The 26125-nt window shown below is 47.7% G+C and overlaps 1 protein-coding gene across 1 annotated transcript in view; it reads left to right on the top strand.

The window, feature by feature from the left end:
* LOC126523456 (uncharacterized) overlaps positions 1-26125 on the top strand; it is a 106503-nt gene that overhangs the window by 24491 nt on the left and 55887 nt on the right. The window contains exon 4 of the mRNA XM_050172064.3: positions 19343-19739. Within this exon, the coding sequence (XP_050028021.2) occupies positions 19343-19739 (397 nt within the window). The remainder of the gene's footprint in view (positions 1-19342; positions 19740-26125) is intronic.

Here is a 26125-nt window from a genome sequence, read left to right on the forward strand (position 1 = left end):
ACTTAGCCTGTGTAGACATAGCCTGCATATGCCGGACAAGTGTTCGTACAAGAAAGCTAAGGAAAATATAGAGACTGCGCCATTCCGTAACTCTTCCTATCTGTTAGTGAAAATATGCAAACCTGATAAGGCCCAAGTCTTCTTTTCGAACTGCTGGCTCTAGGCTGACGCTTCCGTTTTTCTGCTGCTGACGACCGTTTTCTAATGCCCACATTACAACACCAGCTTACCGACTTTCTCAGAGTATCGAAAACCAATCTTCGAACCACGCTTTGGCATGCTGCACGTCCTGCAAGTGATTTGGGGTGCTGAAAACGCGTCATGAGAGACATGTTCTGAACATTGCCAGCACAAGCCCCAAGTATATCCTAGGTTACGTCTTTGTTCGCATACTAAGTCAATGTCATCGCGATTTAATGAGAAGAATTTGATGGGCTAGTTGGTTCGATATACTAAGGCAGCAGCGAGGGAAGACGAGGGCAGAAGGACATGCAAACGGGACACCACGAGCGTGGCGTTTTATCGCCGACTAACTGATGTTTACAGGTGATTGGTTTCCTTGGGAAAAAAAAAGACTAAAAGCATAAAAATTAAAAGGACCGTTTAAATATTGTCATGGGGGAGAAAATATAGATATTTACAATATATATATACAGTTACAAGGTTGTACCTCAGTGGCCAGAGTAATACCATCTACCGATCTTCGAGACACTTCAACTTCCTTTTCACCTCCCAACGACCTTTTGTCCACAACGGCACAAACTCGTACGTGACATTGACCCCCGGCGGCAGAGGCATGGTCTCGATGCTTCTTAGGGTGCCGAATCAGTCTGCGAGTTATACAGCTTTAGTCGCGAAACGTGCACGATATCAGTTCTTCGTGGGATAGATGACGTCGAAGTCACAGGTGATATCTCATATCTGAGGCTGGTGACTTGGCGAAGAACTCGGTATTCCATGAGGAATCGTGTCAGCAGTTTTCCACAAAGGCCAACGCGACGGGAGGGTAACTAATCAGGATAAGTGACCCAGGGCTGAAATAAGCGTCCCGACGACAACTATCGTAACGGTGCTTTTGGATAGTAATAGACACCAGAAGACGGTCATCGGCAGTGCGACGTGCTATGGCCGCAGGAACCATGGCGTCGTGAGCATGGAACGGGGTAGTGTTGGCATCGGAAGGAAACAGCGAGTCAAGAGGTAGGAGTGGGTCATGGCCATGCAGCAGATAGAACGGAGAACAACCTGTAATATCGTGACGCGACGAAATAATCGAAAACATCACGAAGGGTAAGGTGCAGTCCCAATCCCGTGACGTGGAGAGCATGTCCATGAGTGTACGGTTCAGACGGTCGGTAAGTCCGCTTGTCTCTGAGTGGTAAGCCATCGTGAAGTAGTGGGACGTTGAGCAAGAGCGAAGAACGCCCTAGACAACATTAGAGAGAAAACAGCGGCCTTTATCAGTGAGTAGCTGACGTGGTGCACCATGATGTAGGATCACTTCATGGAGGAGAAAATCAGCCACATCACTTGTGCAGCTCGTAGGGAGAGCCTGCGTTATGGCATAACGCGTGGTATAGTCCGTCGCAACGGCCACCCACTTCTTGCCGGAAGATGAAGTTGGAAATGGGCCAAGGAGGCCCAGGCCAACGCGGAAAAATGGCTCACTGGGGGATATCTATAGGCTGAAGGTGCCCAACGAGAGACAATGGAGGCTTCTGGCGGCGTTGGCAAACTTCGCAGGTAGCGTCGTAGCTTCGAACGGAGCGATATAGCCCAGGCCAGAAAAATCTCCTGCACACACGGTCGTACGAATAGTCAAAAGATACGTACGGGTATCTTGGCAAAATAAGGCGTGCAAACAACACATGCGTCCAGGTAATCTAATTTCAAACTGCGACTATACTTCGTTTCACAAGGTCTTTGCTGCACTCTGGAAAGTAGGGGCCGTTTAGCGCCTGTCGCTCAGTGATAATGGAGAATTGTAGTGCTTCCGGTATTCCGGCAAGCACGGGCGCTTTGCCGGATGAGCGGGGGCGTAAGCGTTAGCAGCCAGATTGGTGGCGCCAGGTAGTGGTGAAAAACTCAACCACCTGAACAAAGAGCCAATTACTATATTCTTCTAATCTGGGGTGTAAGTTTTCGACAGCGGCGTAATAGTGAGCACAATTACGCCGCTGCCGAAAATGTGCACCAGCAGCGAAGCAGAATAAAGTAAGAGACTGCAATTTCAGCTTTGTGTTTGGTTGAGAGACCATCCGGTAATCCGCCCAAACCGCCCCCGTTTGCCGGAATAGCGGACATGCTAAGTGTCTAATAATGACAGGTGGCTCCATCTATGTTTAAAGAAGTGCACTAATTTTTGGGTTTATTTTTGTAGCTGGTGGTGCTGATATCTTTCTGACCTTTTTAATTGTCTTTATGGATGGGTGACGCCCGTTCCAAAGAGACTGGCCTCATTTCTTTTTCTACACACAAGCAGACAAAATTAATCCGGAGTGCTCGAATACGGTGTATGCCATAGTCATTGGAGACGTTCTCGTTCTCATTTTCGCTGCTCCCACTGCGACTGTACTGAATGATCTCGACTTCAGTGCACGCAAGAAATGAACCATGTTATCCCTTCAGAGGGGTTCACAATTCATCGTCCTCGTCACAATTCACATCAGCAGCGCTGGTTCTTTGTTCCACCTTGATTACAACAGCAGGACCGTGGTCAACCTCATTGTCGATTATCTGGTCCAGTTTTCTCATCTCAACTTCTTGATTGAGAACATTCTCCACATAGATCTTCCACTTGTCGGGAATCACTTGCGCGACGCCTTGCCAAACCGAGGTTCCACGTCTTGAAGCTTAAATGTTTTATTTCCACACGCCAGGAAGCCCTTGACGTCGCTCCAAGCAAGCTCTACAGGGTTCAGTTAGCAATGGTAGGGTGGCAGGCGGACAACGAGGTGACCAGCAGCTTCAGCGATGCAGTCAACATGGTATCGGTCTCCGCCTGAGCTTACGCTGTCGACAAGATTCATGAGCTGCGCTTTCACCATGTCGCTACTCCACGGAACACCTTTTCCCGGCAGCCATGCCTCTGTCCTCTTTGAGGCTGTTCATGCGCGGCACATTATCCTGCTTTACAGAATCACATCGCGCGTTATCCATGACGATTACACTACCTGGTGCTGGTTGTTGAAAAAGTTTCTGTCAGTACCACTTTTCGTAGTGGTCTCCGTTCATTTCGTCGCCGTAGTCGCACGAGCCCTTCTTAGCTTGGAAGACTTCCAATGCGCCTTCGACAAAACCGCGTTTGTTGCCGTAATCAGACTGCCGCCTTTGCCGCTGGGGTTCTGAAGACCATTTGAGAGCACGGATGGACGTGCTTCGTGCGCAGACTAGATGGTACCGTCAATCCACGCCCGACTGCGCGGGTAGCCGGCGTTGACCCACGTTTCATCGGTGAAAATATTGGCCTACCCTGGCGTCGCAGCTCCGCTATCTGGTGCAGGTACCGACGGCAACGCTGCACGATGAGCGTCGCCTCGATCAGCAGTGAATTTCGAGACCGTTTCTTGTATCGGAAGCCGAGCTTGTTCAGCATCCTCTGCATTGTTGCTGTGAGCACAGTCGATAGCGTTTCGTCCTCTTTGAAACGCTGCACCACTTTGGCGAGAGTCAGACTCTCCCTTCTCTGGAAGCAGTTGTGCACCACCCTTCGCAACCCACTCAGGTAAAAATCATCCAGCTTCCTTCTCCGGTCACCGCCTTTTCCAGCTCAACGCTTCTTCTGTGACAACACTCTGTCCGCCTTCTCCGTGTCCGTTATCCACTCACTGAGCGTTCGCTCACTCACCTGGGTGAGTTTTGCAGTCCTCTTGATAAGCGAATTCAAGCTTTAGCTGCCTCCGCACTCGACGAGAAGCCCTTCAAGAACATTTAGAGCTATCTGCTTCGTCAGCTTGGGAAAACAGCACACATTCGACGGACTGCACACGGGACACAACCGAATAGGGCGACGCCATGATGCCGAAAGACGGCGCATCACCACCTTGTAACAGGCTTCCGAGGAGCTGTGTTCGTGCGGGTCATTGCTATCAGTTTCGCGACTGATTGAAAGCGCTGTACATACTTTAAGAATGTCACTCGAAACTCTTTAAAATTTTTGCGTTTAATGTTTTAAAGCTAGTCCTAAACTGCTCAAATATTTGGCGGACTATTTGCTGTGGCCTTCCAGCCCTGATTGGCTGAGCGGCCCCCACCATCCACAGCTCTGCAAACAGCTTGTGAAACGAAGTATAGAGGAAACTTAACGACACAGACATCGTCAGATTTTACGAATGCGCTTGCTACATTAACAGCCGATTTATAGCGAGGTATCGTCCGCTTCATAATAGACGCGTTGGTCTAAGTAGGTAAAAATTAAGTTCCTTGCCTGCTTACGTTTGGGAGCCTTCAGATCAGAAACGTGTGTTTTCGATTGTGGGTTCTAATCAAAGTCTTCCAACACAACAACCTGATGCCCTAAGGCTCTATTCTCAACACGCATGACGGCTGCACGCATGCCATTATGCGCCATTTTGACTCTCTGATTGGCTGTGGAGAGCTCACGTGCCTTGAAATTCGTGCCAGGAAACGGAAGTTTTGCAAAATGCAATTTTGCGTTTGCATCAAGGTGACGAAACGTGATGTCGGGCTTCAAATTTTATCGACAAATACATTTTTTAATCCTTGGCAGCTATATTGCGACGTTAGCGCTTCAAAAAAAAAAAAGTGAGTGGTAGTGTCCAGAAGCCAGTGCTATGCATCTGAAATTTCGCGAATATGTGGTGGTGATCCAAGATTGGCGTTATGCCAGCTTGCTAATTGGCTGAAGGCATATGCCGGGGGGAGCGTCACAGGAAAGGCCGTTTCGCAAACATCAATTTGACGTTGCGTGACGTTGCGATGGGCCGGAATTGCAGAGACCTTCCCTCATAATTTGTGGTGCGACGATCATCGCAAAATATGGTAATGGCCGCCGTATGCAATGGCAGCCCAGAGGAATGCGTATCGCCTCATTTTCCCCGTAGTTTGACGCCATGAACATTTTTTTTTCATAACGCGTGCTCATAGCATTTGCGTCGCTCTCGTGCGGTGTTGGCATTTGTGTTCTCGGCCATCATTTCTTAAAAGAACGCGCTTATATAAAAAAATATTGATGTAATATAGCAAATGTTCTGCAACGTTGTCCACTTTTTACTGCTGCGTTTGTATTGTAATAAAGATTAATGCATTTTCGCACAATCTCAAGTTATGACAACGCCGTCTTTTAAAGCGGAGCTTTTTTTGCCTCTTCCTTCGGCTTTCCCACTGCTGCTGCTATGGCTGCTGCTGTTGCGCACACCTCGTCGGGGGGACGTTCAGAGCGTGTATATAGATGACAGGAGCGAGTAAGAGAGGAAAGGCGACGGGAGAAACTTCTTTTCACCCCACCGCGTCGAACGCGCTCGATGCCATCTGGAGCTCCCTGGCAGGCGCCACCTTAGCCTCTTGACGGATGTAATTATGCGAGACTCTATTCACAAGCATTGGAGAAACTGCAGCGCATCCCTTTCTACTAACGTGCCAGACCAGAGGGGACGCAGATAGAACTCTAGAAAGAAGAGGGGGAGCCGAAAGAGAGGGAGGAGAAGAGGCAGTTCCCATATGAAAGAGGGGAGAGGTGATGTGAGAAGGCAATGAAACCCCACTACTATGCGACAGCGATTGCAGAGAAACAGGCTAAGCTTAAGTTCAATGTACGGTACAGTACGGTGCTGCTATTTCTCAGAAATAAACGCCATGTAAATATGTGAAGCAGGCAACTTACGCAGGGCGTGCAGAAGCAGAGCCGCATTAATTCAAGCGCTCCGCAGGGCCCAGGAGACACAACAGAAGCCGTCGACCGTCAAATCAATACTTCTGTGCCCGCCGCGTTAGCTTTGACGCTATGGCATTGCTGGACGTCGTGAATTCGGTCCCAATCACGGCAGCCGCATTTCGACGGGGGCGAAATAGAAAACGCACACGCACCTATATTTTGGGAAACGTTAAAGAACATCACGGTGTCAAAATTATTCAGGAGTCTGCCACTACGCCGTGCCTCATAATCCGAGTGTGGTTTTGGCACGTACAGCCCCATAATCCGATTCAAGTTTAATATTTGTGCCACAATGCGATGTGCCATGTGAGGACATAGCAAAGCTCAACCCTTTCAGAGCTTATCAAATATCATCATCGTCATCAGCCTGGTTACGCCCACTGCAGGGCAAAGGCCTCTCCCACACTTCTCAAACTACCACGGTCATGTACTAATTGTGGCCATGTTGTCCCTGCGAACTTCTTAATCTCATGTGCCCACCTAACTTTCTGCCGCCCCCTGCTAGGCTTCCCTTCCCTTCGAATCCAGTCCGTAACCCTTAATGACAGTCGGTTATCTTTCCTCCTCATTACATGTCCTGCCCATGCCCATTTCTTTTTGCTGACTTCAACTAAGATGTCATTAACTCGAGTTTGTTCCCTCACCCAATCTGCTCTTTTCTTATCCCTTAACGTTACCCCTATCTTTCTTCTTTCCATAGCTCGTTGCGTCGTCCTCAATTTAATTAGAACCCTTTTCGTCAACCTTCAGGTTTCTGCCCCGTACGTGAGTACTGGTAAGACACAGCTGTTATACAGTTTTCTCTTGAGGGATAATGGCAATCTGCAGTTCATGATCTGAGAATGCCTACCAAACGCACCCCCGCCCATTCTTATTCTGATTATTTCAGTATCATGATCCGCATCAGCAATCACTGCCTGTCCTAAACAGATGTATTCCCTTACAACTTCCGGTGCCTCGCTACCTATCGTAAACTGCTGCTCTCTTCCGAGACTGTTAAACATTACTTTAGTTTTCTGCAGATTAATTTTTAGACCCACCCTTCTGCTTTGCTTCCCCAGGTCAGTGAGCATGCATTGCAGTTGGTCCCCTGAGTTACTAAGCAAGGCAACATCATCAGCGAATCGCAAGTTACGAAGGTATTCTCCATTAACTCTTATCTCCAATTCTTCCCAATCCAGGTCTCCTAATACTTTCTGTCAACGCGCTGTGAATAGCATTGGAGAGGTCGTATCTCCCTGCCTGGCGCCTTTCTTTATTGGGATTTTATTGCTTTCTTTATGGATGACTACGGTGGCTGTGGAGCCGCTATAGATATCTTTCGGTATTTTTACATACGGCTTGTCTACTCCCTCATTCCGTAATGCCTCCAATGACTACTGAGGTTTCGACTGAATCAAATGCTTTCTCGTAATCAATGAAAGCTATATATAAGGCTTTACATATACATTTCTCTATCATCTGATTGATAGTGTGAATATGGTCTATTGCAGAGTAGCCTTTACGGAATCCTGCCTGGTCCTTGGTTGACGGAAGCCTAAAGTGTTACTGATTCTATTTGCAATTGCCTTAGTAAATACTTTGTAGGCAACGGACAGTAAGCTGATCGGTCTATAATTTTTAAAGTATTTGGCGTCCCTTTTCTTATGGATTAGGATTATGTTACCATTCTTCCGAGATTCCGGTGCGCTTGAAGTCATGGGGCATTGCGTATACAGGGTGGCCAGTTTTTCTAGAACAATCTGCCCACCATCCTTCAACAAATCTGCCGCTACCTGATCCTCCCCAGCTGTCTTCCCTTTTTGCATAGCTCCCAAGGCTTTCTTTACTTCTTCCGGCGTTACTTGTGAGATTTCAAATTCCTCTAGACTATTCTTTCTTCCATTATCGGCGTGGGTGCTACTGGTACTGCATGAATCTCTATAGAACTGCTCAGCCACTTGAACGATGCATCCATTTAGCAATGATATTGCCGGCTTTGTCTCTTAACGCAGATATCTGATTCTTCCCTATTCCTAATTTCTTGTTCACTGCTTTTAGGCTTCCTCCGTTCCTGAGAGCATGTCCAATTCTATCCATATTATATTTCCTTATGTCAGCTGTCTTACGCTTGTCAACTTCGAAAGTTCTGCCAGTTCTATTCTAGCTGTAGGGTTAGAGGCTTTCATGAAATGGCGTTTCTTGATCAGATCTTTCGTCTCCTGCGATAGCTTACTGGCATCCTGTCTAATGGAGAGACCACCGACTTCTATTGCACATTCCTTAATGATGCCCATAAGATTTTCTTTCATATCTTCCACACTAAGGTCCTCTTCGTGAGTTAAGGCCGAATACCTGTTCTGTAGCTTGATCGAGAATTCCTGTAAGTTCCATCTTACCGCTAACTCATTGATTGGCTTCTTGTGTACCAGTTTCTTCCGTTCCCTCCTCAAGTCTAGGCTAATTCGAATTCTTACCATCCTATGGTCACTGCAGCGCACCTTGCCGAGCACGTCCGCATCTTGTATGATGCCAGGGTTAGCGTAGAGTATAAAGTCTGTTTCATTCCTAGTCTCGCCATTCGGTCTCCTCCATGTCCGGCTGTCCCGCTTGCGGAAAAAGGTATTCATTATCCTCATATTATTCTGTTCTGGAAACTCCGCTAATAACTATCCCCTGCTATTCCTAGAGCGTATGCCATATCCCTCACTGATTTGCCCTCAGCCTGCTTCTTGCCTACCCTAGCATTGCAGTCGCCCATCAGTATAGTGTATTTTGTTTAGTTTACCCATCGTCGATTGCACGTCTTCTTAGAGCTTTCGACTTCCTGGTCATTATGATTGGATGTAGGGCCGTAGACCTGTGCGACCTTCAATTGGTACCTCTTATTAAGTTTCATAACAAGGCCTGCTACCCTCTCGTTAATGCTATAAAATTTCTGTATGTTACCAACTATATCCTTATTAATCAGGAATCCGACTCCTAGTTCGCATCTCCCCGCTAAGCCCCGGTAGCACAGGACGTGCACGCTCTTCTGCGCTGTATATGCTTCTTTCGTCGTCCTAACTTCGCTGAGCCCTATATATCCCATTAACTGCCCTCTAATTCCTCCAATAGCACTGCTAGACTCGCCTCATTAGATGATGTTCTAGCGTTAAACTTTGCCAGGTTTTGATTCCAATGGCGGCCTGTCCGGAACCAGGCATTCTTAGCACCCTCTGCTGCGCTGCTGGTATGACCGTCGCCGTGGTCAGTTGCTTCGCGGCTGCTGGGGACTGAGGGCAGGGGTTTTATTGTTGTGTTCATATAGGAGGTTCTGGCCAAATACTGCACCAGGGTGGTGAATCCTGCTCTGGTGAGGGAGTGCGTTACCGGTTCTGGTCCCCGGGATCAGGTGACACTCCAGGTTTGTTTAAGCAATTTTATCAACACGCGGATTCTTTTTGATACCGGTCGAAAATTGTGCGGCCCCGGGATTCGAAGCAGGGTGCTCTTGCACGCGAGGCGGACGTTCTCCCTCCACGCCACCGCTGCACCATTTATAAAATATGGCGCAGAACAACGCCTCTAGCAAACATCTCTCCATTTGTGTTCTGTGTACTACGCAGACTAACAGAAGTGGTGCACGCAATGTAACGTTTAACATTACCTCACCAAACTCGTGTTAGCCTCAACGTTGAAGGAATTAAGCTTTAGCCGTCAACATCACTGCTGACTATCGCATGTCAAAATATCTAGCACGGAAAGCTTCGCTTACATCGATTCCCACAGGGAGTGGAATCTGCATAATTTTTAATCTATAAAAGGGAATGTTCGTAAGGCGGCAGCTTGAAGTTTCCTCACGCGGTGGAAGTAACCAGCGAACTAAACAAGAGATGGCAGTGCCGACGCTTGCGTTGCGCAAGCGGATACCTCTGGCGCGCGCAACGCTATCGGTGTTATTCGGCCGTTTCTCAGCCAGCCGAGTCGGGCTTAGTCACTTGTGCTTCGCGAGATAGCGATAACATGGACTAGGACGTGCGCTTATCGCCACTGGTAGGTCGCGTATGTTGTCTCAAAGTAGAAAAGAAGCGCGTTGGCGCCAACGCACGATGACTCCTTTTGTTTCTCGGATACACGGATCCTAGCTAATGATGCTGACCACGACTTGTATGCAGCAGGCGATGGAAGTGAGAATCGTTTTCGACGGAGCAATCGTAGGCTTTAAGAGGAAGCTTTAGCTCGGGCCGAACTCCAACGCGGCCCATTGAAGTATATGTAAAACGCAAAAAAGTTTTCTGGGATAACCCCTGGGCTGATTTGAGTGAAGTATGTTACACTTGAGAGAGAAGTTAAATTCTAATGACTGTTAGAAGCGGAATTTCCATTTAGGTCTTAAATTTTGTTAAAAAGATATTCAAAAATTCTAAACTTTCAAACAAATAGAAGCACGAATTTTACAAATTTATAACTCTGTATCAAGAACAGATATCGCGGTTCTGTAAAGAGCACCCATTAGATCATTGAATAAGGACAAATATGATAGGTCATTTTATATCTTATCTGAGTTCGTTACGTTGTTAACAAAGGGTTCTACGAAAGCTGTATTTCAATATTACAACATTTTTTGAGATTCATGTCTAACATGTCAATTTTGACCGCTTTAGACGTACTATTATATGCAATTCACTGAATTGTGACATAATTTTTCGTTGCTGCGTTAGAGTTGTAAACTTCATAGTTTTGTTTATTGAAAATTTTTGATGTTTGGCGACCTTAAATAAGAAATTGACGACCTGAATCAAAAATTTGAAAGCAACACTCACTAGAATATAGGCTTTTTTTTTAAATGCAACAATCCTCGCAAATTTGGGGCAGTGGTTGCCGAGAAAAACGCATTCCCGTTTACGTGTATTTAGATAGGAACACAAGAGCTAAAGTTTCCTTTTAATCTAGCTGCTTTATTTTTTACCGAGGACGAAAACCGTTTTGCTTTACCAAGAACGTTAGGTTCGGTGCCTTCATTTTAGTTTCTTAGGCAAAAAATCAAGTCACGCTACGAAAGCAAAACATGGCCAACTGCGCCATTTTGTACGCTTCGCGCCTACGTCACGCATCGAAGAAAATGGCGGAATGTCTAGAATAGACCTCCCATTGCATAGGCCACAGACGCATGCGTACTTTACTCGTGCCAACGCCAACTAGCGCGAGCGCAGGCGCCAGTTCTACAGAGGACAGATGCAGGAATAAAATGTGCGAGTAAAAGTCAACTGTAACACTGTGTTATACATGCGTCACGTTCCGTAGCATCCAGCAACGACAGCATAACAGTTTTCCCCATTATTTTCTCGTGACAGCTAGCGCTTTAAGGCGCTTTTTTACACTGCATCACTTTCAAGATTGGTCCACATCTTACAGTCCTTTATTCGCAGCAGCTATCACTAGGTAGACGCCGTGCGACACTGCAGCGCTTCGTGAGTCGAGCCTTGTTACAACGTAACAGGCTGGAACGTTCCCCCTTCACCGGAGTACACTACATAAGTCACTGTGGCATCGCTGTTGCTGCAATGCCCTGCTGCTAACGTCCTAGGTACACGTGTACTGCCGGTACACATGTATGCTGGTACTCTTAGTAACGCTTCGCATAACTCCAAAGGATGATGCACAGTGTCAGTGGTTGACGCACATGATGTGACGACAGATGATGAAAAACAACTGGATATATTACCGATGGTTAAAGATTGCATGATCAGCTCTCGGCGAGCGCGTCTGCCCGCTCCGAACGCTCGTCCTCACATATTATATGCCTGTTCCCGCCTCGCTCGCCAGTCATTTGCCGTTGTCAGGATTGGGGGCTCAATCCCATCGCTCGAGATCCGTTGCCAAGATTGGAGTCCGGCATGAATTCGAAGGTAGCTGGCCCATGCCGTCGTCCAACTTAAACACGCTGAGGACGTTGATGAAGGGAAGAACTGCTTCTCATCGAGAACGAGGACAATGGGTTTATTTACAGAAATTAAATCAGTCTAACATGACTGCTTAAGAAAAAAAGTGTCAGTCCAACATGACTGCTCAAGAGAAAGTGTGTCAGTCCAACCTGACTGCACGAGAGAAGTGTGTCGCGCCTCCGCCCAACAGCCATTTTTAAACGCTCGGTCCTTCGGCGATACAAGGCCGCGAATGTTCGTTTCGTCATCGCAAATCTAGCCGCCTCCCGCGACAAGGTGACGCACACACACACGCAAACACACAGGTGCGAAGGACTGGAGTCGACGACCGAGGGGAGTCGTTCCGGGAAGCTCGGAGACATCCTGGGTAGCTCGTTGTCCCGCCGCGGCTTGCTCATGCGTAGCGAAATCAGGTTCGCGCTGGAGACCTCGGGCACAATAGTTCGTCCGTCGAACCCGTTTCGTCACAACCGAGATGGGGCTGGTGTATGGGGGCGGTTTTCAGCACAAAGCCCGCTTCTTCGAACGCAGTCTTGCTGCAGTGACGGAGAGTGGGGGATGCGCGCCTTGTCCCTCAGTCGTAATTGGGTGGCAATTTTTCCTTGCAGCTCGCCATTCTTAACACCGTACATCTCCCGCTTGTCGACAGGTGCCGCTAATCCCTCAGCTAAAACGGCCGGATCTTCCATTTATTGCGCCCTCGCAATAATCTGCGACGTGGTCTTCGACCACCGCGGCGGTTTCTTTCGTCGTGGCCGACCGTCAGCTGTTCGAAACGGCATCTGTTCACCTTCGTATAGCGGGAGTTTGACGCACGTATCACACTGCGCTTGAACGTGATCATTCTTGTCAGAGTCCCGGGTTGTTTCTTCATGCCGCTTGCGATTGTGTCCGGTTGAACGGTTGAAATCGGATTGTGCGTGAAGATGCGCTAGCTGCCTGGCTGTAGCCAACCTTGTTTGTCCTGTCCCCTTGGAGATGGTGTACGTTTCCTTCTCCACTGCTGTGACCGTGTAGGGTCCGTCGTACATTGGCTTTAGTTTTGTTGGTCTTGTACCTTTATGGAACCAAACTTCATCACCCACATTGAAAGATGCTGGTTTGCCTTTGGTGCCGTACCTGCGCTTGACCTCGTGCAAGTAGTCGATTAGTGTAGTTCGTCCATCTTCGCGCTTAGCTTCTGCTTGGTCTTGTGGTTCCGTCGGTGCTGACAGTTGCGAAAACCACTTTATGATTATGAGGGACACCGTAGTGGAGGACTCACGAAATTCTGACCACCTGGAATTCTTTAACGGGCACCTAAATCAAAGTACACGGACGTTTTCGCATTTCGCCTCCATCGAAATGCGGCCGCCAGGCCGGGATCCGATCCGGCGACCTCGTGCTCTGCAGCCCAACACTATAGCCACTGAGTACCCACGGCGGTTATTGTACAGCAGTTGAAACGGTGACATTTGCAGACCAACGTGCGGATGGTTGTTCACCTGGAACGTTGTTTCCTTTAGATATTCGGTCCAGTGGTCCATGTTGCCATTTAAGTTATTTCTGAGCGCTGACAAGATTTTTGCATTTGCACACTCGACAAGAGCGTTCATTTCGGGCGCGTAGGGTACGGTCAACCTGTGATAGATGCTCTTCTCTGTGAGGTAACGTGTTGCAGCTCGTGAAGTGAACACTCAGTTATGTCTGTTAATATAGTTTCCGGCTGCCTGAATGTGAATACGATGTCCTCATCAAGAAAACGTAGCACATGTTCCGTTGACTTGCGGGTATGGCGCGCATAGTGATGAATCTCGCGGTGACACCATCAGCCGTTATGGAATACTTGTTGGTGTCCTCACTTTTTATTGGCCCAACGCGGTCCATGGCAATGGTGTTGAATGGTGACTGCCTTGGGATGCGCGGGTTTAGCGAACTGGTTTCTGCTCCTGTCCTAGCGTTGTACCTTTGACACATTTTGCATCCTCGCACGTAGTCTTCAACATCACGGTTCGTGCTGTGCCAGAAGTAGCGTTGCTGGACTTTTCGGAGTGTCCGAGAAGCACCGCCATGGCCATCCTCGTCGTGGTACGACGTCAGAACTGACTGCTTTAGGCCTTCTGGTACTACGATGCGATGACTCTCTCGTTCTCCATCTGCTGTCAGGTGTACATGTATATATTGTGCGATCCGTTGCTGCTTGAGCTTGATCGATGATGTGAGCAAGCGTAGGGTCATCTCTTTGCGTTCTGCTGAGTCGATTATCTTGAGCTTTCAGGATGAAGACGTTCTGTGCAGTGGCATAGCCAGAAATTTTGTTCGAAGGGGGAAGGTGGAGCTCACGTTGCAGCTCGGCCTCCTCGTTATGCATTTGTCGAGGTATCAAATACATGAACAGTAAGCCGAGGACACAGTGAGAAACTATTGCGACGCTATTTCAGACCCTACCTGGAAATCCGACGTGTTGGCGAACGGGACTATGAGGTCGTGCCACACGGCGTTTCGCATTCACAGCGGCGCCACGCATGATCTGAAGTGGTCCACGTGGTGCGTCTTAAACCCTTTTATGCACGCTGACGAACTTCCTTAGTTTTTCGTTCCTTTGCAATGGGTGGTTTTGTTTACTAATTTCATTTCTTTGCAGCATCGGGTCGATGCTTTTTAAGAGGGGTTACTCACACGTACACAGGTTTATCTTTATCAGGTGACCATGTTTCACGGCCTTACAAATGTTATCGCACAGCGCAGGACGCGCCTGCATGTATAGGAAGTTTCTGGAATGTTATCGGTGGTTCCATCCGCTGTGTGTCACCAAACCTTGTGTAATCTGAATCCATGTATGCGCGACGCAAATGGTGTAGAACTTTATGGAAGACACATGGGTCCCAGCGAATACTCGGGAACGTTCGACTACTGGTGTATAAAAGCCGGCGTGCTTCACCCGCTGATCAGATTTTCACGATCGCCGACTGTGTTCGCCGCTGTCGCCGTTATTTAATTGTAGCCTGTTTTTGTTCGCACAGGTTCGCCAAATAAATGTTAGTTTCGTCTTCCACAGTATTGCTACTGCGTTCTTTATACGTCACTACCACGTGACAATATAATTGATATGGCAATAATATAATAAGGCTATCCGGCAAATGAAACCCGTGGCCCAATACTTTCTGCGAAAGAAGTGACATAATTGAACTTGCGCCCATAATTGAAATCCTTTCGCCCCGTAGATTCCGCGGCCTCCGCGAGATGCCGCGACCAGCATGCTAGCCATCAAAACTCCCATCAAACTTTGTGATGTGACTCGCGGTGCATGGGCGTTGGAGCGAAATCCAGCCCGAGTTTGCAATGTTCGCGCTCAAATGTCTTTTTGAGCGTGAAAAAGACATTCTAGGCAAAATCCAGCATCATTTCCTGCGCGGGGGGTTGGTTTGGTCGGCGGTGCATGACAGCCCGAAAAAATTTCGAGAGAGGGGGGGCGGGCTGACGCCCCATAAGCACCCACCCTTGCCTGGCTACGCCCCTGGTTCTGAGTTCTCTGGGTCCCGTCATAGCACATTTGCGATGAAATTTGTCTTGGCTAACGAGTAGCTAATCGTAAAGTTGTATGACATCAGGTTCAGCACTGTACGCGCGAATCGCCTCTGCGGATTCTTTTTTGACATGATGCGCGCTAACACCCAGTTGTCGGTGTATATTTCCAAGTGCTTTAGCCCTTGGAGGTACTGGTGAAATCTGTCTGACATGGCCCAGCGAACCGCAATCGCCTCCAAATCTGTTGAGTGCTTGTGCATATGTGAGTCGGACGCCTTTTTACTTGCGTATTCTACAAGCGCGGTTCGTCCGAGTGTTTCTGCGAAAGGACAGCATCAAACGCACTATATAATTCATCGACGTGAACTTGTGTCGCGAGTGCTGGGTCGAAGTTTGCGAGTATTCGTGCTTCAGTCAGTGTCTCTTTCAGCATGTCCAATAGCTGTTTGGCATTTGGCAGTCCATGTTAATAGTGCATCCTTCTTCGTAAGAATCGTCAGTGGTTGAGCGATCTTCGCGTAATCTTTGATGTACTTCCTGTAGTGAGACGTCAATCCTAAGAATGATCACACTTCCGTTTTTGAGCGTGGCTGACCGTAGTTCTTTATTGCACTCGTACGTCGTGGGACTATGGCACCTCCGTCTCTCGAAATTATGTACACTCGGAAGCTGATAGTCAGCAGCGAAAGTGCACTTCCTAAAGTCTACGCGTACGTTCAGGTATGTCAATGTCTTCAAAACGACATCCACAGTTTGGATTTGTTGCTCGATATCATTAGTGAAGATGCGCATATTATCCATATACACAATGACAGGTCCGCTGTCGATGAGCGGTTGCAATCCTTCATCCATGATGCTTTGCATGGTTGACGGTGCTGTGCACAAGCCAAAGATCATGCGTGTTGGCTCATAGTGTCCGTCTTCAGTCACAAATGCTGCCTTCTCGATGTGACCTTCGCATATTGAGACATTGAGAAAAGCTTTCTTTACATAAAGTTTTGCGAAGTAGTGTGTCGATTCTTGGAATTGGGTAAGCCCGTTTGATGGTCTTCGCGTTCAGGAAGCGATAGTCTACGCATATACTTTTGGTGTCGATTCGTGGTGTGGCTGGTCCACAACAATCACAGGTGAGGCATGTGCCGACTTCGACTTGCGGATGAAGCCCCTTTTCAGCCAATCCTCGGTTTCTTCCCTTACGAACTTTCTGTTCATATCACTCGTGTACCGTTGCATACGAACTGGCTTCTCATAGCTGAGGTTAATTGTATGCTCGGCATGCATGCAGAGACGCAATTCGTTGCCAGCGCTTTTAAAGACATGAATGTTTGCGATGAGTACTGACCTTATCCTTTCTGTTTCGTCGGTAGTGAAATATGCCGGTTGCACCTGTAATATCTCAGGTCGCACGTCATACGGTGGTGGAAGCTTGGGACTCCGTTGCTTGTGGAAGTTGTTTACGGCAACGGTTCCACACATGCTGCAGGGGCTTCGTTTTCATTGTTGCTCAGTGGCTGTTGTGGGTTGTCGCTTATTCGATGTTCCACTTCAAGCGCTTCTTGCGAGCTGTTTTTCGCTATCCACTCAGGCGTATGTGTTACATTCGTGCATCGCTCGATGTAATCGAATTTGATGCACTGTTGCCAATCAGTCCCTATGACAGCGTCATGTGGTAAGTCGTTCACCCCTTTTACATCGATGGTTGTGCTTGCATTCTCGATGGCGATGTGCCCTTGGGTTGCTCCGACAGGAGCTGTTAAGTTTCCAAATGGTGCCTTGAGTGAGCGTGCAATGCGTGTGTGGCACAACATCGAAGTTATGCTCTATTGCAAACGCCGATGACACTACAGTCGCTGTTGATCCCGTAACCCATAGTGCTACGTCTCTATGCCATTTATCTTTGTTGGTATAAGGATTATGTTATTGAACGAGCGCGCCGTCACGATGCGGTTGGTGCGCTGCTCTCGCGCCGCTCTTTGGTGTTTTCGTCGTGAGACGGCTACCTTCTCCTCAGTACGTGAGTCGGGTTTCGAGCAGTCCTTCGCGCGGTGCCTCCGCTGAAGGCAGCAAGCGCAAATGTCTCGCAGGCTTGCCTTGCGGGTGTCTACCTTTCATTGCGTTCTTCGGGGCCTCGTTTCGTGGGAATGACTTCACGTGTGTGCCGTCGCTTCTCGTCGATGTTATGCGCCTGTCGAATTGTCGTTCATAGTTGATGAATTCTGACACGCTCTTTTTCCTCAGGTCGTGGAACGCCGCGAGCACACGCCTTGCGCTTTCCGATTGCATACCCTGAATTAACCAGTCCACAATGTGGTCGTCGCTTCGGGCGTGTAGTAAGTGACGGTTTCGTCTTCCTTCTGTCGCCGTGCGTTGACGTTCTCCACCCATTCACAGAACAGTGGCTGCATGTCATACTCCTTTCGTAGAGCCGCTACCCAAGTTTCCCAACTCTTTAGGCTTACGCCGTCCGTGCGATGCGAAGGTGCTGCACGTCCACGAAGTCTGTAAATTCGGGCGTTTAGCGTAGCCATGTCATTCCATGACCATCTCTCACGCATACTCTCCACGGAAGTCATCCATTCGCCTGGGTTTCTGCTCCGGAGAACGATGGCAGACTTGCTGTGAGGTCAGGCATTGTAGGGATATTGTTTGCAGCGCTTTCGTTGACCGGTAGTGTAGCGTTGTCGCCGTTAAACGCGTTGACTGGGTTACCTTGCGATCCCATTTGTCGTTTCAAGAGTCACGCCATCATTTGCATCGCCGTCGCGGGTATCCTGAGCTCCGTTGTGCCGTACGCGTTTACCGTTCGTGTTGTCGTGGGGGTTTCAGAGAAAAATATGTTTCGTTGCACATCTGCGAACGGCTAATCACTCCTATACTCGTCGTTGAGCGTTGAGTGCATCGCTTCGTCGTCTCGATCCGCCATGTTAGACGTCCGTGCGCTCGTTGCACGCCGTGCTTCGTTTCGGGAATGGTACCTCGTCCGCTGACACCGTGGAGGGCAGGCACGTCCTGATTCGCTTTCGCCCAGCCTCGTTGACCTCGTTCAGCTTATTCTTCACACCGTGGTTCCATACGCCGTGCTGCGTGCTCGTCGCGTCATGATCCTATGCATGTACGGCAATGTCAGTTGCCGTTGTCGTTCACTCACGTTGAATGTGGCATGTTTTCCGGTTTCTTGTCCGCGTTGGTGTCGTTAACGGATACTCGCCGCCATGTCAGTGGTTGACGCACATAGTGGCACGGCCGGTGATAAAAACAACTGGATTTATTAACGATGGTTACAGATTGAAGGATCAGCTCCCGGCGAGGGCGTCTTCCCGCTCCGAACGATCGTCATCACGTGATATGCCATTTCCCGCCTCGCTCGCCAGTCGTTTGCCGTACTTTTCCCGCTTGCCGACAGGTGCCGCTAGTCCCTCAGCTTAGAAGAGCCAAGTTTTCGCGAAATGCTTGCTATTTGCCCAAATTCTTGCAATACGTTGGATCCGTATCATTTATTATGCATACCTCGACACTGATTTCAATTAGAAACTGTTAGATGGCGTTCATGTCGACCTCACTATAAAATCCCTTCAGCTTCGTAAAGTAGCGACGCTCTCCTCCTCCGCCTTCACTCCTCCTCGTTTCTCCTCTCTTTCACGCAACCTCCACGACGGTGGCGCCGCCTACACTGCTCGAGCGTAGCAACGGCGCCAACATGGGCTCCTCGCCACTCTGTAGACGCTTGGCGAGCAAAAATGGCTCTGATTCAAGGTGCGAAGGGCCACGTGATGGTATTAGGCCAATAGCGACGCGACGTCAGCCTCGGCCAAAGCGCGCGAGGAGCCGGCGGCATTCTTCAAAACGTGCCGCTACTGTATGAAGTTTAAGCGGCTTTACCTCACCATACTTCGTTTGCGTCCCGTGCTTTTTTTCCCGCATTTTTCATCTTATTTTGAACCACGCTAACATTGCTGTGTTTCGCTTGTGACTTCTTTGAACTCACGCTAACCTTAAACTTGCGTAACTATGTCCGACCCCTTTGTTTTCTTCCCAGGCGCCACAATTCGGCCTGCTTCTCCGAGTCGTGCCTTCTCTCGCCGTCGACTGGAAGCGTGTTGAACAACTTGGCCGCGCAGCGCCTTCTCTTCTCCCGTCGCAAGGCAGACAGCGCGGGCGACTCGCGCAGAACGAGCGTCGGCAGCAGCGTGCGCCGGGGTTCGGCGCCTTGCGAGGGCGCCCACTGCACCGGCGTCAGGACCCTGTCGGCCGCCAGCAGCTGCAAGGCGCCGCCTCCTCTGCCACGCGGCTTTCTCTCCTGCCACGGGCTGCAGCAGCCCCTGGACGATCCCCGCGGAGACCTGGGCCGCAGCTCGTGCAGCCTGGCTGCGGAAGGGGCGAGCTGGCCGCCCGTCGTGCTGCTCGATCGCTCAGAGCCGAGCCTTGAGCTGCAGGTGATTTTTTTTTCTCGTATAGGTTGTAGCCATGCATGTGGTTGTCCGGTTCATCATGCATTTGATTGCTTGGTAATCCTTTGAGTATTTATTAGTCTGTCTTCTTGATTATAATGGAAAACAGTATTGAATATTTGAACTAAACACACGATAGTTGATAGGTAGGCAGCGTATGCTTGTCTACTGTTTAGGGGTTTCACTACTAGCGATGATTCGTCAAGCAGCTGGTCAGCGAACAGGGGCTTTTCGCTTTAGCTTACAAGCAAACCGATGCGTATATGATAGAACCAACAATTGATATAAAACCTACCAAGCATCGTACGAGCTTGGACACCATAGAGCACGGCATCATGAAAGCATGAAGGAAAACCTACGGAGAGACAAGTAGTCTGAAAGATAATGGACTTTGCTCTCAATGCTGCCGATCTCCGGGGCCGAATTTACGTAAACTCAGAAATGTTTTTTTTAGTTTTTCGAATTTCGGAACCCGCATTAGGTCATTTTCATCTTGTTAAGATCAACTTGTATTCTCTTTTATTTATTATGGGACTAAATATTTTAGTGAAAATATAAGACCTCTTTCAGACCATTTGAATAGCGTAGTCGCATCAGTCAAACTGAAGTGGCACCGCAATACGAGGTACTGTGCTTTCGTGAGTGGTTATTTACAGACATACACGTTCCAGTGCGAAATCACGAATTTATTGCTCCTAGTTCCGTCCTCTCGTTTTTGACCCGTTTTTCGCACTGTTTGAGAGCGCAGTAAACATCGGCGTCCTCTCTTGGCGTCCTAGTAACCGAGCCAACGAGAACAGCCTAGGATGAAGGAGCGATCGTGGAGTGCGGATGAAAGCCGGCGATAGCGATTAGAGTGCGAGCAGGAAAGTGGAGGAGGAGGATGCAGCAGAAGCATGAGACGGAAAGTCGAGCAGGACGGTATGACAGAAGAAAAGCGTACTGCCGCGCTAGACGGGCTTTGCCGCGACGATGACCACGAGATGGGGCCAGAGTCGCACGTCGCCTTTTCACCGACGAGCCTCCGATACAAGGAAATAAAGCACTGCATGAGCGGAGGTCTGTCTTCGCCGACTGCTGTGCAGGGCGCCCACCCGTCACCCACGCGCTTCCTCTCGCGATCTCCCGATTAGCGTGGCAGTTAGCCAAACTGCGCTCCGTTCGCGTCGTGCCTCACGAGACAGATTGTCCGCGCCAGCCATTACCTTGACAGGTGTACTTGTTTATCTTCATCGGCTGACCATGTTTCATCGTTTAACAAATGTTATCACTCAGCGAAGCTCGCACCGACATGTATTTGGAAGTTTCTTGAGTGTTATCGATACTTCTATCCGCTGTTTGTTGTCACGGAACCTTGTGTAATCTGCGCGTAGGCGAGACGCGAATTGCGTAGAACACGCGGACACCAGCGATTAGTCTGTATCCTTCGCTGACTAATGTATAAAAGCCGACGCGCTTGACCCGCTGATCAGATCTTTTACGATCGCCGACTGTGTTAGCAGCTGTCTTTCTCTTTTTTTGAGTGTAGCCTATTTTTGAGGGCACAGGTTCGCCAAGTAAAACGCTATTCTCGCCATTCACAGATTTGCTGCTTTCTTCAGCGTTGCTACTACGTGACAATATCGCAAAATGAAAATGCGTGTACGACTGCGCTCCAATTTCGCATTAGGGAGTATGGTAGTCGTCGGTCAAAATTTTTTTCTCTCAGGAAGCCGTGGCAACAAGTTCAGGTCCAGGCTATCTTGCAAAGGGTGAAATGGGACGTAACTGGAACTTAGGCACTTCCAATGCATGTAGAGTTCAGGCAAATATTATATATATATATATATATATATATATATATATATATAATATATAAAATAACCAGAGCAAATCAACACCCAGGTACTGTACAATGTGGAACAAGGTTGCATTATATAGTTGCTACATGAAAGCAGTACTTCCTGTTCACAGCATAATAACAACAAACATGGCAACAGGGATACTTTTTTCAGGATGGAATAAGCAACAAACTTGAAATACTTCCTACCCCATTTTTCTCTTATGAAAGATATTTCAGTCACTTTTTCAAAGGAAAGTGTCAGCAAGGCTGCCCCAGAAGATGTATTGTAAGCATAATCCTCACTAAAAAACAAGTTGAACCAAAATAAAATACAATTAGGAGCAGGTAATCAGTCACATTCTGCACACAATTTCCAGTTGACATGGGAGTGGCTACAGAGCAAACTGCTATGACCTCAACATGCCATACAGCTATATTTACGTAGAGATGTCTTTACAAAGAACAAAGTTACATTCTGCAAGTTATGCATTGTCATCATGATACTGCTTCACAAAGTGACATACGGGACTAAGATGAGTGAAATAGATAGTGTTTGTTGTGGTGACACAAAGCAACACATAAAGGATGCTGAAAGATGCAGAGCACGTCATCCCATCTTTATTGTTCCGTGTTCATCTATTTTCCAGCATTGCCACCATCACTATGAGAGGCCATTAAGAGTAGCATGAACACAGATGTGCAGTCTAAAGTTTCATAGTGCCGCAGCGCTTAGGCACCCATTCCTGCGGCGAGCATTGGCATCGGCATAACCGAGCAAACGAGCACAGCGAAAGATGAAAGCTAACGAAGAGCGCAGTGGGGATGAAAGACATGAGGAGGAAAGCGGAGGAGGGTAAGGCGAAAGAGTGAAGAAAAGCGTAGTGCGGCGACAATGACTATGAGATAGCGCCAGAGTAGCGCGCACACACACACACACACACACACACACACACACACACAGATTTATATATATATATATATATATATATCTGTGTGTGTGTGTGCGTGTGTGTGTGTTTCTGCAAAGGCTTTATCGACCGAGCACGGCATTGTCGACGCCTGAACTAAGTCAATGCGAGGAGCACAGTGAGAATTTCGGTTTTGCTAGTTGCGGCTGAAAGACCTTACATGAGATGTGATAGTGCACATTGATTTTGACCTTTTTTCATTTCTCCTAAAGATTTACAAAAAGTATGAGATCTGTTCTGGGAAGATCTGAATGGTAGAAGTTGCTACGAAAGAAACCCGAAGGTTTATTTTCAATCTTAACGCTATCTGAACCTTTACGACGGCACCAAAGTTTTACAGAGAACGTCAAAAAAATAATTCTGTTTTTTTTGCTTGAAAATGATTTGCTATGCTCATATCAAGCAAGATCATGTGGATAATTTCTCTAGAAACGTAAGTTGGCTAGGAAAAGAAAGTTGGTCTTTTTATACAGCAATAAAAACGGCTGGCTTCACTACACGCAAGTGGGTTTATGCTCCAAACTTATGTGCAAACGATTTTGATGCCAAGTAAAGGAAAACCCTGTGAAGAAATTATGTCATAAAGGTGTAATTCACCACGAAGAAAGTTTCTCACTTTAACAAAGGTGGGCAGCACTGCGCATAAATGAGTATTACTTCTATACTTTATTCACTCCTTAATAGTTCCTTGAGCCATCAGATGTCATTTACAACAAGCACAAAATAAACGCGCACCGTCAGGAAAAAGGGTGGTGCAACGCAGGAGTTCAAATCGTCCTCAGGCCTCCTTGAAAACAAAAAAGCGTTCGACGAGCTCAGCTAATCTCTCGTCTTTAACAGGTTACAAGCACACAGTGAATGACAATTATTCCTTTTCGTGAAATTTGTCCTACCTTACTAATTTCCGAGCTTATTTGCCATACTCTCTGTAAGCGTGCCTCAACTTGAAGTATGATTCCACAGTGCAGAGCCTTGTAATTAGTCCAGGTGGTGTAGAAATCACCCTGAATGGGCGTTGTAATAGATTCGATCCACACACCGGAACAATTTTTTTCTAGAAGTTCGAAGCTTTCCAACTCAGAAACCCTTAATGGGTTTGCGTTTCAACTCCATGGTTTTTAGGTGAATTTGTGTCTGTAACCATTAAAAGACCTACACTCCGTGAATTTTCCCTATGAGTAAAAATAGGGGTGAATTCTCGCCCCTTTTCCCCGATGGGTTTCACTCACATCAGACAAGAGTCATGAATCAGATCTCATATGTGTTAACGGCCGCAGTGGATGTATGGATGAACAGATGGACGTGATGTCCGTCACCTCTGAAAAGGGGACGCTTATCAGTTTTTCTTTTTATTTTGCCTAATGTCCTACACATCTTATTTGTATAAACAATAAATAAATTCTCAGAACCAAACTTTCCTGAACCATTATTGAGAACTTTGTTTTATGCGCTTCCCTTGTTTCTGGTGTCCACTACTTTTCTGCTACTAAAACTCTCATGCCCCTTTACTAATCTCTCGTGCGGACATGTGTGCGTTCTCCCTGCTATCCCTGACCTAAACGGCTTCAAGCAGGCCAGCGGAGCCTAAACCAACAGCTGTGCAGATGTCTTCACACTCTATTAAATCATGCTCCATCGATTCTTTTGATTTACTGCAGCAAGTGCATGCTGTTTTTTCTTGGTGTACCTCGCTTTATAACATTTTCTAAGGCATCCTGATTTCACTTCGAAAAGTAAAGAGCTTCTTATTTATTTAACATAAATTGTTCTTTTTTGTTTCGTTTTTACGTTTTAGGCAGTTATTCATAGTCGGTTTATTTTCTGTTGCCGTCATCCAGGAGGTGGTTTCGCCTCCCTGACTTTGCCTTTAACGTCCTTTGTTACCATATCGCCTAATATACCGGCAATAGGCTTGCTGATAAGCTTCCTAGTTCTTTTTCTCCACTGCTAGTCAATATTTTTTCTAAACACATACTTAAATATTGTTGTATTGTTCCATACCTCCTAGCTAATAACTTAAGTACTTTCAAAATATTGTAGGTGGGGCCTTCTTTTTCTCACGTATTTCCGGCAACCAACGTTCGCTTTCGCCTTTATCTTTCCCTGAACCAGTACCTGAACCATAGCTTTTTTTTCCCGGCCCATTTCGCATTGTCTGTCTAATTCATCACGCGGTAACTGAGGCTTTTTGCTTCTCTATGCGCTCGTAAGGCTTCATGTCATTGATCGATCGGTATTCGTATCTCATTGTTCCACCACTTTCTCGGCATTCTTCTCCTTTCCAACAAATATATGGCTTCTGTTCCTTTTTCTCGTTGTTAGACTTGGAAGCGCCCTATATTTACAGTCCTTGCTTAGACAGTTGTCAAGTTATTTTTCGACTTTTGTCACTATATATTTTATTGTTTGGCGTTCAAACACTGACTGACCATTCTTCGCTCCTTGTTCTATATTCCAACTACATATCGCATATTCAAAATGATGTGTTTATGGTCTGTGGTTTAGTGAACTATTCAAAGTTGCGCCGTAGAGCAGACCACGAGCGCATTCATCAGCGTGTATACTTTATGACACAAGCAAATCGTAGGCAGCCTTCGTCATTTTCAAATACACAGAATAAACCACAACGGAGCTGTCTAAGACCGATACCACCTTCTTAAGCTCCGAGCAAGCCTGTGGTATGGCACGAAAGGCGAATGATCATAAATTTTGACCAACTGTGTCAATGCATGGGCCTTCCTCCTTTACTTGACACTTGCTAGAAAGATCTTTAGAAACCACCCGTCTTAGACTACTACAAAAGATAGAAGGAAGGGTCAGCTTCATTACAGTTACTATGGCAGATCCCACTATGTAATGGTACGTTGCAGTGCCCACAAAAACCAAATGACACCTGAAGCACAATGACAGCGGTGAACACATCCGGAACTTGGGGAAATCCGATCGGCGGGTCAAGCGCGTCGGCTTTTATAGATGAGTCCTCGAAGCCCTGGTGCCCGTGTGTCTTCGGGAAAGTATTACAAAATTCCCGTTGCGCCTACAATCAGATTACAAAAGGTTTGGCGACAACAGACAAGGGATAGAATCGTCGATCATCGAGGACATTCGAGAAATTTGCGATACATGCAGGCGCGTCCTCAGCGGCGCGATAACGTTTAACCTTCGTTAGCCGGCGAAAAGCGGAAAGAACAACAACAAAGAAACAAAGCCCCTAAGTTCGTCAGCGGGCGTAGAAAGGCTAAGACGCTCCACGTGAGCGACTGGAGGGCGTGCGTGGCGCCACCGTGATTGCGAAATGCCGTCTGGTACGACCTCATAGCCCAGTGTGCAATACGTCGGGTGATTTTGTAAGGTCGGAAACAATGACGTAACAGTTTCTCGCTAAGTCCTCGTCATCGTATCGGGGTTCAAACCGAAACACGGTTGCCGGTCTGGTATTCCACGTAGCTTCGTCCAAGAGTGTAGTGCAGACAGTGGGTCACTTGCTGGTTCTTTATGCGCAGGCGGGCGAGCTGTCGGGCTACTTTGGTGCGCTAGAGATCCGTGGCGATGTCGAGATTATTTTCGTCGTAGACACGCTG

This window comes from Dermacentor andersoni, chromosome 6, assembly GCF_023375885.2.
Source record: "Dermacentor andersoni chromosome 6, qqDerAnde1_hic_scaffold, whole genome shotgun sequence".
Taxonomy (NCBI): Eukaryota; Metazoa; Arthropoda; class Arachnida; order Ixodida; family Ixodidae; genus Dermacentor; species Dermacentor andersoni.